The sequence below is a fragment of the Leuciscus leuciscus genome (genome assembly GCF_965113295.1).
Source record: "Leuciscus leuciscus genome assembly, chromosome: 8".
Lineage (NCBI taxonomy): Eukaryota > Metazoa > Chordata > Actinopteri > Cypriniformes > Leuciscidae > Leuciscus > Leuciscus leuciscus.
Window position 1 is genome coordinate 44,991,806 of NC_138732.1, and position 12,930 is coordinate 45,004,735.

Sequence of the window (12,930 nt, forward strand, 5' to 3'; positions counted from 1 at the left end):
CGCTGTAATCGGTAAGATTAATCAACATTTCCCTTCTAACGTTAGCTAACACATGGTACAGTAATAGCCAGTTTAGCCGCTATAAAACGTTTCTCCTTTTCAACAGCTAACGTAAGTTACTGTAAGGTTAACGTAATGCAAATATGTGCTAACGTGCTACAGTAAAAGCCAGTTTAGCAGCAACGTACAGTAACGTTAACTTTATGCTAACTTTAGTAATGCCACACAATTAAGACAACCACTTGCCAATTGTTGATCCACAGCAAAGCACATTAGTTTTACATTCGTTTTCTATTGTATCTATATACAGGTTGCCGACCTATGAACAACCCCGGAGACATAAGGATGGATAACGGGGGGAGTTCAGATGAGGAATCTGACTGTGGTAAGCAGCCTACACTGGCCTGTACAGTACATAATACTGTAACGTTATATTGTGTTAATTTATATGTAGACATTGTATGTTCTCTATAGTTAAATAAAGAAATAAGTAGAAGCATAGTAAATCATTACTGAGTGAACCTGCTTGATTTTCTTTTGTTTTCAGCAGGTTCATCTGAGAGCCCTAATGATCACAACACCTCAAGGGAAAATGATGCAGAGGATGAGGCATCCAGTCATGGCTCAGCCTCCAAAGCACCACCACCCCCACCTCCTCCTGCTGCTGAACCCAAGCCACAAGGTGGGCTCTCATGTTGGTAATAGTTTTCAATAAGCTACACAAATGTAGGTAGTTACTTAGGAGCGAATGGATGATATGGTTAGCTGTACTCTCAATATTTTGTCAATGTACCTTTGGTACACTACCACACACTAGGTTCAGTTGAGTGATGCACCTGCTAAGAGCAGGAAATTGTATTTTAGGAAATCATCTACAGTGATGCTTTGTTGTGTGTGCACTTTCATGTATGAATAGAATAGGATGTGAAACGAGGCTTGTCTGGTTTATGTTGTGGTGAACGGCAATAAACCTGCACTTACAAAATCCCAGGACCGTCTCCCTCACCCTGCTTATAGTAGCCTACGACCATTATAGCATAATATACAGACCACACATCACAGCATCACTTTAATTGAGAATAAGAATAAAAGGAATTATGAAAGCTCAAATACATCCATTTCTTAACAGGTGCATCACTCAACTGAACTTTGGCACATTGCCTGGGGCACTGACATTGCCAGGCACACAGATGTAACCAAAAGAAATGTCCCAAAGGTATATTCACAAACCATTAATTGACCTTTACATAGTTCTTTCCAAAGGAATTTAAAGTAATCACTGTAGCATTGAATGATCCCAGTATTTATAGGTTTTAACATTGGAATTTGCTGAAATAAATGTTTTGTCTTTGCAGCACATCGCAGAAGAAAGGGGCGAAAAACACAGATAATGGAGGCAATTGACAAGGGTCTGGACCGTCTCCTGCTAAATGAGAACACCCATGACTACGATAGGGAGTGGTTTGAATGGGAGAAAGAGATGGAGAGAAATAGAATGGAGCTGGAAAGGAAACGTCTTGATTTTGAAATAAAGAAGATGGAAGCTGATGAAAAGAGAGCAGAAGAGAACAGGGCGCTAATGCTCCAGATGTTTCAGTGCTTTAGGCTCCAGTCCCAGCATTCAACTTTTTCAGCCCCACATTACTACCCTTATACACCACCTCATCAACGCCCATCAGCTGAGAGCATGGACTTCCCACCCACAACCCCTGGACCCCCTGCCCCAGCAGCATATCAAGTGCACTACTACAATGACCCACCCAACTAGCTTTTTGTGCCTTAACATCTTGCAGGAAAGCATTATTTGTTCTTAGGCCTTTTAGATTTAGTGTGTTTAGAAGGTCTGGCAGTTCACCATTTTATTTATTTCACTTTACTTTGATTTTTGCATGGTTTCAGTGCTTCCCTACAGAAAGCAATATTTAGCACATTTTATGTAGGGAAAAAGGTGTGTTAAAAAAAACTTAGGCTGGACAAATTCCGAATGTGCCTTTTTCTTTTAGGAAAGCAATATTTGCACATTTCTTTTATATTTTGTAAAAAATATATATTTTATATCAAAACACTGGAAAAAAAAGTTGAACAAAACTTCAATCTTATGTGAATTGCCAAGTTCAGAAATGAAGGATGCTCTGCACTATTTCACGTGCGTCTTGACTGCATAGTTTGTGTATGAGCTTCCAAAGCTTCTTTGCACTTTACTGATTTGTATTAACATGGGCCACTAAGGCCTCCCGGATGTGCTCTGCTGGGGAGAGAGCAGAAAATATCTGCTGCTCTGGTCCTGCCTCTGGCTGATCCAACACATCTTCCAGGGATTCCTGGTAAGCAACGTTCTGCATTTCACAGAAGTTGTGCAACACTATACAAGCAGACACAACATACTTCACATTTTGGGTTTGACAGTCATTTCTTTTCATAATGCATCTCCAACGGCCCTTGAGGCGGCCAAATGCGTGTTCAACGTGGATATGAGCACGGCTCAAGGAGGCGTTGTAGGCTGCCCTGGGACCCCTCGCTGTACCTTCCGGGAATGGCTTCATTATGTTGCTAGTCAAGCTGTAGGCAGAATCGGCCACAATCAGGACAGGTATGTCGACCCCTTGGATGTTCCTACTGACTGGAGGGAAAAAGGTACCATCCTCCAGCTTGCGGCACAGACGTGAACACTCAAAAACGTATGCAATGTATGTGACCTCTGTCAATAAACTGCAGGTCTACGTGGTCCACCGAAGCCAGTGGTGTCGGGGAATTTCTTTGTTGTGCGAGATGAGGTCAGCTACACAAGCTTGCTTGTGTGCTAAGGTGTTTGTGGTTCAATGTCACACTTGCAAAAGAAACTTCACTAGAGGCATGATACAAGCTTGCTTTCCTGCCAACTCTCACACATTCACCGTGAGACTCAGGCAATTAACACTTTTCACACGCACTCACGCCACACAATAGCGAAAGCAAAGAGGACACGGAGACCGACAGACTAGACAGAGCAGGGTACTTTTGATATATAAAAAAAATTCAGCTCTCAAATTCTGTCAATTCCATTACGAAATTCAAACAATAAACACTGTTTTGGCGTTTGTTAATGTGACATGACCGATCCCTAGCGCCTCAGTTCTAGCGGCAGTGACCCGATCATCTCTACTAGCTAATAGTAAATAAACACGAATTAACAATGTTGAAAAATACAGTACAACTTACCGAAATGTATATTCCTCATACATAATATCGATCAATCAGTGTTTTTCAACCGCAGAAAAAGGTAAAACAGATGGAGAACAATTATGTCACATTTACCTCAGGAAAGCCGTTTAATGACCATGATATAGGCTATAGCACGTTAGTTGGCTAGAAAAAAAGAGCTATAGAGAGTATTTAGCTAAATATGTGTACTATATTACATATGTATTATATTTTTACTTATATCATTAAATAAAGTTGTTATTATAATAAAAAACGCATTATATTGAATTTGAGTTAATTTTAACCTTAAATAATACTACCAGCTACCCAGGGGGCAAAACACCTGTTTTTTAGGAAATCAGACATGGGCTGCTGTAAAAGGTTGTCATATAAAAATTAAATCTATGATGTCTGAGGATCACAACTTGGGTGGACAACCCGGTCAACAAGCTGCTGGAAACTTGTAATTAGGGTCAAAACAATGCTACCTCAAATTCTGCTTTAACTCCCCGGAATCACCAAAACGGGTTTATTATATTCATGAATCCTGAGCCATATCTCCCTGATACTTTATGCTAGAAACAAACTGAGCACACCTTTCAAAAGAGTGGAAGATAAGCTTTTATCTGATGCCTTGATTGTACATGTAATTAGAATGTAACAGTTAACAATGCCTCTTAATTCATAGGTAGGCAAAAAAAAAAAAGAAAAACATATTGAACATTCCATTTGTAATCGGTAGCATTCTTTTCCCTTTGTTGTTGTTAAAATAAACAAATTACCATGTGAAGTTAACTTTTACTAGATGAAATCATATTTTGATCATTTTCACTAACCAGACAGTCCTCATGGCCCATAACACATTTAGAGAGAATTCAATTTCAAGCCTATAATAGCCTGTCAATTCAAACAAGATCCAAGAAAGAAGTTTACCATTAACTGGTGTTAATACTGCTCTGTTTCCGTATGTGCAGTATATCGTTTGCATATTAATGCAATATCTATTATTTTTATTGCAATGTCTAGTATTTCTAATATTCTTTCACAAGTAGGATAGCTTTATTTATTCTATCGAAATAAAAAAAAAGGATTTGAGGATTTTGGGTTAGGCTGGTTACTGTTCAGTCCAGGTGTTTGGAGTGTGAGACAAAGGTACTGACAACTAAATGTTGAAAGACTAAAACACACAGGAGTCATGTGTGGAGTAGGTTTAAAAGTATTTACTGATTAAAACTGTTACATTAAGTAGCAATTTGTAAAAAAATATATATAAAGAAATAATAATAATAATGAAACAGACAAACAGATTACAATTTAGGGTGATAACTAATTTCTGTAATAATGTTTATACAATTTGTTTAGCTGTTTTCGGAGTCACTGCTGCTGTCGCTGCTCTCTAGTGTTTCAGCATGCTGTATCTACTACAACCCCTGGCAACGGCATCCTATGTAGCATGAGCTAGAGCTTTAATTCTCTGCCCGAGCCCGAGCCCGGACTCGCCGATATTTCCCACCACTGTCCTCGGGCCGGGTCGGGTCGGGCCCTTGATAAAGCAAGTCACGTGTCATGCGCAGCGTCTCGTCCACTCGCACTCGCAGTCTCGCACGTGTGACGCATCACACCTGCTGTGGTGCTGTAGGCTATTCTGTTGCTATTCTAAGTTGCTATTCTATAAATGCGACATGGATCTTGAAGAAGCAAAGAAAAAAATTAAAACAGGAGAATTAACTTTGAGCAAGTTTGGAGGAAAATCGGAGGTATGGACACATTTTAAACTAGTCGTGGGGAGTGACAACATAATGTCTTGGCTTTGTCTAGTGCATTAAATGCGCATGCTGCTCGCCTATGACAGCAAAAAAAAAAAAAAAAAACGGGGACTTCGACGATGAACAGACAAGCAGTCTTGCCATGACAGAAATTATTATAGTAGTCAGCCTCAGGCCTCAATATCCACTTTTGTTACTTTTCCGATCCATTCAACTATTTCTGAATAAACAAACAACTCAGTTTGCATGCTTCTTCCTTGTCGCATTAGGTCTATTCATTAAGATAATTGCACGCACAATTATGAACTTGATAAATGTTACAGATATGTTTTACTATGCACAAACAAATGCCTTTCAACTTACATGTGCAAAATTCAGAATTAAATGAATGTGCTGCAATTTGTACAAAAAGAGAGACTGTAGTAGCCTACGTGTTTTAGCCATTAAATAAGCAGTGCACATAGTTTCAAGTTTGTTAAGTTTTGTTTTGAAGAAAGCTTTTCTTTAAAGTGAATTTCGTTTAGTATAAATTGTATCTTAATTTTAATACATTTTTCATCAACAAATTGCCTGGATTTAATACATGAAAAGCAATATAGCAGACATTATAATCATGACATGAAGTCGCCGGCGCGCCACGGTCACACCATTTGAAACTCGTAACACACGCTGTCACCGAATTTACAAATGCACATCTTGCTTGTTGCTCACACATATTATGTTGAAATAACAATATGTTGAAGTAACATTATTAATAATAATAAATCTTTAAGAATATTTGATTGAATGCTGAATGTTGTGCTTTTTCAATTTAATAAAATTAAAACTTTAATTGTGATAATTAAAATAATTGAATATTGAGTGGCCAATTTTTGCTCATTTATTAATAGTATAACTGCGCAGCTCCCCCTGTAGCCTAAATGATCTAGCACAGCAGCACCTGCGTTAAAAAAATTCTGGCGCCGCCCCTGGTTATAACGGCCCACATATTAAAAATGGTCGGGTTTAAATCGGGCTCGGGCTCATAATTACAGTAAACGTGTCGGGTCGGGCCGGGCTCGGACACAACGTGCTCGGGCTCGGGTTGGGTCGGGCTTGATTTTTTTGGGCCCGATTTAAGCTCTAGCATGAGCAGTAGCAGTTCTTCTGACAACCTTTAACCAGAGATGGGCACAAATACATCAAAAAGTATTTAATTACAAATAACAAATACTTACTCATCAAATGTATTTAAATAAAATATAAAATACTGCTGTGAAAAAAGTATTTAATTAAAATACAAGTCATTTGTAATTTGAAAATACAAAATATTTACAGTCTTCTGTAGTGTGAGAGTAAGTGTGGCGTTAGATACATGTAAGAGTCTAGAATATCGCAAAATCATTGTTTAGTGCAGAAGATGCGCTTTTAACGTACATGTTGCAACATACTGTCATAATAAAAGATAATTACGCATATAACACTATATTTGTATTTTATTACACAAAAACTAGTTAACGCTGCTGTGAGGGTGTTTCTAATAGCGCGGCTGTGACAAAGTTGACAACTTTCTCTCTTCTGACTGCCATTATCTATTTTTTTACTCTTTTTGAAAGTTGTGAAAACGCTGTTGTGGCGTTTTTCTTTTGCTATTTGAGCAAATTGGAACACAAAAAAATGTATTTAATGTAGTCTTTCATTCACTGCTATAGAAGTTTACCCAACTATGATGCCTTCCACTTCTGAGAAACCCAGAAATGTGAACAGGGTCAATAGGATGTGTCACATCACGTGATTTACTTGCCAAAAACTGTGATAGGCAATTTGGTAGTCCTATTTGTATTTTATGTCTATGGTCTTAGGGATAGTTCACCCAAAAATGAAAATTAGCCCATGATTTACTCACCCTGACGTCATCCTTGGTGTATATGACTTTCTTCTTTCAGAAGAATACAATCAGAGTTATATTAAAAAGTGTCCTGGCTCTTCCAAGCTTTATAATGACAGTCAATGGGTATATTTTTCATCAAAGTGCCTCTATCCATCATAAAAGTGCATTTATCCATCATAAAAGTGCTTCTATCCATCATAAAAGTGCATCTATCCATCATAATAGTGCGTCTATCCATCATAAAAGTGCTTCTATCCATCATAAAAGTGCATCTATCCATCATCAAAGTGCATCTATCCATCATCAAAGTGCCTCTATCCATCATAAAAGTGCATCTATCCATCATTAAAGTGCATCTATCCATCATTAAAGTGCATCTATAATATAATATAATGTAATATAATACAATGTAGCGACAATGACATCCGGCCAGCTGCTTTTCACATTAAGTGCATCATGAGGGTGTCGAACACATCTTCTTTGTCCTTAGGAAGACAGCTCTGGTTATTATTACTCCCTATGGGCTAATTCACCAGCGCCGGGGTGTCTGGAGCCCCCCAGTTCAGCGTGAACTCCCCGTGACTTTTATAGACTCGTGACATTCCAACGCACACACACAAACACACTCTGGACTTTGAAACAGAAACCCCCTACAGAAAAGGACTTTTACCCATAAAGTCACTCTTAAATGTACTAAATATATCCCTTTTTGTGTTAAGAGGTGTGTGTAAACCATAGGAAAGCATATGTCCTATTGTAACATTAATAGAACTGCAAATGCCTATACTAATGCATAATAATGTATCTTTGCATTGCTACAACGTCTATATTCTATTTTTGATATCTCTGTAATCCTCTCCAGCTAACGGAGTTGAATTCCGATTGCAGAATGCAGTGATGCGCATTGTTTTATACATTTCATATGTCTGGAGCAAAATCCTCTCAAGTTAAATTCCCTCATGACTCATTCGAATGGGCGTGTCTAACCGGACAAAGGAAAACCTTCCGCTCGAAATGCGCTAAGATGATTCGTCCTCCACGCAAAAGGAGGCGTACACGGGACACTGTTAAAAGTCTGAACCTTCAGTTTACAAACTCTCTCAACTCTCATCCTCTCTTCTCCCTCCTTCGGAAACTCTGGAAACCCAAGTCCGGACCGGCTGCGGCCTGCTTTCTTTTCTCTTTTATTTCTTTGTAGGTTTTTCTATAAGTCTAGTTTCATTTTCCTATTCGCCTCTGTTCATTCACGAACTGAATGAACTTAGCCTGAATCATTCTCGGTAACGTACGCTCAAGTGAACCTTCAAATCTTCCCGCTACACAACTCCGGAAGAAGACCAGGACGCGCATTTCAGCCCTAAAAGGAACACACACATATTCCTTTTTCTCAGCTCCACAAAAGAGTGCATCAAACTGCAAGTAAATAATCTGACATATTTTAAAGCTGAATCTAGGTGTCTCTCAAAAGGGTTCTTTGTTTGTAATAAGTTGCCAGGCTCTTCTTCAATTCTCTGACTCTCTCACTTTACTTTCTCTTCTCTCTATTTCTTTCTTTCTTTCTTTCTTTCTTTCATTCATTTTATTTATTCTGACCACGCAATGTTTTATGTTCTTGTTTGGTTAAATGTTTGTTTGTTTTATTGTGTGCATTTTTACGTACGTTTATATTTGTAGCTCATATAATCTCTCTAGTTTGCATTTATTAAAAATTCATTTATACTTTTAACTGTCTCTGTGTTTGAAAACCCACCTCATAAGTCAATGAAATCAAAGATCTAAGCTACAAGCTCGATATTATAGACTACCTTGAGTAGTTTTAATTCATAAACTCAGAAAGTTTGAACTTTCTTGGAGTTTGTAAACAGGGATACTCCTTCATAACTGTGATAGTCTTACATTTATTCGCTGGACGAATGACTGATGACGAGACCAGTTACAGAACGAGGTATTTCCGAAAATTGATAAAGTAATGTATATGCGATTTATGAATTATGACCATGAGTTATGATTAGTAATATTTCCCAAATTCCCTATATTCTTGAGCTAATTCGCATTGACCCAGAGTCATTTACGTTACAACAAATATAGTGTTATATGCGTAATTATCTTTTATTATGACAGTATGTTGCAACATGTACGTTAAAAGCGCATCTTCTGCACTAAACAATGATATTGCGATATTCTAGACTCTTACATGTATCTAACGCCACACTTACTCTCACACTACAGAAGACTGTAAATATTTTGTATTTTCAAATTACAAATTACTTGTATTTTAATTAAATACTTTTTTCACAGCAGTATTTTGTATTTTATTTAAATACATTTGATGAGTAAGTATTTGTTATTTGTAATTTAATACTTTTTGATGTATTTGTGCCCATCTCTGGTTAAAGGTTGTCAGAAGAACTGCTACTGCTCATGCTACATAGGATGCCGTTGCCAGGGGTTGTAGTAGATACAGCATGCTGAAACACTAGAGAGCAGCGACAGCAGCAGTGACTCCGAAAACAGCTAAACAAATTGTATAAACATTACAGAAATTAGGTATCGCCCTAAATTGTAATCTGTTTGTCTGTTTAATTAATTAATTTTAATTTAAATTTTATTTTTTGTACAAATTGCTACTTAATGTAACAGTTTTAATCAGTAAATACTTTTAAACCTACTCCACACATGACTCCTGTGTGTTTTAGTCTTTCAACATTTAGTTGTCAGTACCTTTGTCTCACACTCCAAACACCTGGACTGAACAGTAACCAGCCTAACCCAAAATCCTCAAATCCTTTTTTTTTATTTTCGATAGAATAAATAAAGCTATCCCACTTGTGAAAGAATATTAGAAATACTAGACATTGCAATGCAAATAATAGATATTGCATAAATATGCAAACGATATACTGCACATACGGAAACAGAGCAGTATTAACACCAGTTAATGGTAAACTTCTTTCTTGGATCTTGTTTGAATTGACAGGCTATTATAGGCTTGAAGTTGAATTCCCTCTAAATGTGTTATGGGCCATGAGGACTGTCTGGTTAGTGAAAATGATCAAAATATGATTTCATCTAGTAAAAGTTAACTTCACATGGTAATTTGTTTATTTTAACAACAACAAAGGGAAAAGAATGCTACCGATTACAAATGGAATGTTCAATAGTTTTTTCTTTTTTTTTTTGCCTACCTATGAATTAAGAGGCATTGTTAACTGTTACATTCTAATTAAATGTACAATCAAGGCATCAGATGAAAGCTTATCTTCCACTCTTTTGAAAGGTGTGCTCAGTTTGTTTCTAGCATAAAGTATCAGGGAGATATGGCTCAGGATTCATGAATATAATTAAACCGTTTAAGCATGTTTGGGTGATTCCGGGGAGTTAAAGCAGAATTTGAGGTAGCATTGTTTTGACCCCAATTACAAGTTTCCAGCAGCTTGTTGACCGGGTTGTCCACCCAAGTTGTGATCCTCAGACATCATAGATTTCATTTTTATATGACAACCTTTTACAGCAGCCCATGTCTGCTAAACCCCCTTTGCCCCCTGGGTAAGCTGATAGGGCTCTCTGTGTGTTTACAGCATTAGGTGAGTTGTTTTTCTTGAGAAAAATGAACACCTATCTAGTCAATATTAAATCAAATCACAAGAATTGAGTTGAAATCATGAAATTTGTGTTAAGCAATAATAAAACACCGTAGCTTACCAGAAATTGTACCATGTAAACATTGTAACATGTTGTCACTAAACCTAATACAATTCTGTTTAGTTACTAAAATGTTTTGACAATCACAATACACTTATTGTGATGCAAGATTTTTTTTTTACATCCCCCCAATCCAACCCCCCACCCCATAATTCTCACTCCAAGCTAAACTCAAAAGTTGGCAGCCTTGCCTTTATCATAGTTTAAGAAGAAAGACAGAGGCCCCTCACAGCCTGTGAAGAGGGGAGAGGCGGGATGTGGTTTTAACAACTGCAGGTGAAAGAACGGTTAAATGCTTATTAGGCGTACAGTAGGTGGCAAAAGATGAGATATGTATATGTGTTTATTGCATAATAGCTTTAACTGTGGAAAGTTACAGGCCAGTTGTTTTACCTTGTAAGGGATTGCTTCATTATATGGCCAGCCCCAAACTCTTAAGACGGCCCCAATTAAACCATATAAAAAGTTTTGTTTCCAGTTGCTCGGAGCCGCATTTCGTGGTGAAGACCTGTATGCATTTCTGTTATTTTTTCCTTTTTAAATTTATTGTCTTTCTATTATTCTGAAACTTTTTTAAGTAAAACGAAACAATTTTTTTTGGTGATTCGAAAAACTTTTAAAACAAGTCTCTTTCCCTAGAAAGATCAAGATTTTTTCCCTAGAAGTATCTTTACTTTGTTGTAGTAAAAGCAAAAGCCCAGTGAAACGGACCCAAGACTGAACTGGATCGGACACCGCCGAGGACCTTCCAGCATCTTTAACCTGCAGGTAAGGACAATTTATGATTGTAATAGGTTATGGGAATGTTGTAGAATGATTTAGAGGTTACAGTGGTGTGGTATACAAACACAACAACATACATACAACCAATTAATTAAAATATGACCATTATTTAAATCATGAATACACACAATAGTGAGATTGGGTTTTGAACATGGGCGTAGGTTTAGGGGGGGCAGCTAGGTACTAGTCCCAATCAATATTTTGAGATGACAAATTTGTCCCCACCAATATTTAGCAAGCTCCTTTGAACTGCTATTTGGATCTTTGCGCTGCTATTTGGATCGATTCCAACGGCCAAAACAACGACAGTACAAGAAACGCCGTAATTTGATTGGCGGCGGTGTATCTGACAGGCTACACGCGCGGGCCGGGACTACTTTTGTGCTTGCACTGGCAGCGAGCGGGTGGTGTGTGTGTGTGTGTGTGTGTGTGTGTGTGTGTGTGTGTGTGTGTGTGTGTGTGTGTGTGTGTGTGTGTGTGGCGTCGACGACGCCGACGGTAAGTTACCAGGGCTGTCTCTCTGCCACATACAAAGGCCAGAGTAAAACATTTTAATATTCCGTTTTTTGCCACTTTTTGTACTTTGTAGATAGATCAGCTATGCCACCCAAGAAGAAGAAAGGGGACATACGAAGCTTTTTCATAAAGCAGAGTGTAAGTAGGCAAAATAACTAGCCACACAAATAAACTAGCAGTAGTAGTGACTGACCAGGCTTTCAAATGCAGATTCTACTGTGGAAAATAGTATTGATTGGTGATAGTATGTGTTACCATGTTGTTACAGTTAAACCTAGCAGCAGCAATCTTTCAACTAAGGTTAAGAGTATTGATTAGGCTGTTCAGCACTGATAGACTCATAGAAGTCACGCTATCATGATAGAATAAAGTCATTGAATGTTAATTAGCTGACCTTAACTTAGAATCTTGCAGTCAACATAAACAGTGGATCTGAGACATTTTTCGTTTCTACATTCTATTTATGTAATGTATTTGTGAGTGAGTGTAGCCTAAGAATTTAATATTTAAGAATAGAATATATCAATAGAATTTGATATAGAATAATAGTAGATACAATTTTAGTATTAATGGAATACTGTAATCATGGATAATAATAATAGATAATAATAATGGATTTGTTGTGTTGAATGCATACTATGATACGTGTGTATTTTATTCATTTGTTCATTATTTAATTACATTTTTGAGATTATACAGTTATACTAGCTCTTTAGGGACAGTATACAGGATGGTGTATTGGGGTCAGGATACAATATAATGAGATGAAGTAGATTCACTTCTGTATTGTGATATTCTGTATTGCCAACAGTCTGAAATCGCCATTAAAGCACTGGTATCTTACAACAAAATAATTCCAGGGGGAGGGGGAGGGGGATGTCCCCACCAAAGCTGAGGCCAAACCTACGCCCTTGGTTTTGAATGACATGATTAACCGACAAGGTTTTAAAGCACATGCAAGGGGGGTGTTGGAGGGGTCGGATATGACATTTCACCACAGAACATGACTTTTTGGGGCACTCTCCCTCTGACAATAGAGAGAGAGGACAATAAAGTTGTCCCCCACACTGACAATTGAGGGGATGGGATGACTTAGGATGTCTTGGCTCTGCA

General features: G+C 37.7%; 2 protein-coding genes across 5 annotated transcripts in view; both read left to right on the forward strand.

Annotated features, from left to right (window-relative positions):
- Positions 1-237: 237 nt before the first annotated feature.
- On the forward strand, positions 238-3,498 carry LOC309505360 (uncharacterized protein). 2 transcript variants are annotated; one of them, XM_082178725.1, is made up of 3 exons: positions 238-385; positions 548-682; positions 1,356-3,498. In XM_082178725.1, exons 1-3 carry the CDS (start codon positions 322-324, stop codon positions 1,766-1,768), a joined length of 612 nt encoding a protein of 203 aa, XP_082034851.1. In that variant the 5' UTR covers positions 238-321; the 3' UTR covers positions 1,769-3,498. The 2 variants fall into 2 exon arrangements, with proteins under 2 accessions (XP_082034851.1, XP_082034852.1); XM_082178726.1 differs by having other exon boundaries at positions 551-682.
- A 7,513-nt stretch (positions 3,499-11,011) lies between these two features.
- LOC309504508 (cytolytic toxin-alpha-like) overlaps positions 11,012-12,930 on the forward strand; it is a 38,190-nt gene continuing 36,271 nt past the window's right edge. For all 3 annotated transcript variants that reach the window (XR_014208093.1, XM_082177657.1, XM_082177658.1), the window contains exon 1: positions 11,012-11,286. The gene's annotated coding sequence lies outside the window, so the exon portion shown is untranslated. The remainder of the gene's footprint in view (positions 11,287-12,930) is intronic.

Bases quoted from the DNA above. Each gene is read 5' to 3' on its own strand.
- LOC309505360 (XM_082178725.1), top strand. From the start codon at position 322: ATGAACAACCCCGGAGACATAAGGATGGATAACGGGGGGAGTTCAGAT. The intron at 386-547 runs GTAAGCAGCCTA...TTTTGTTTTCAG, and splicing joins AGATGAGGAATCTGACTGTG to CAGGTTCATCTGAGAGCCCT. The intron at 683-1,355 runs GTGGGCTCTCAT...TTGTCTTTGCAG, and splicing joins TGCTGAACCCAAGCCACAAG to CACATCGCAGAAGAAAGGGG.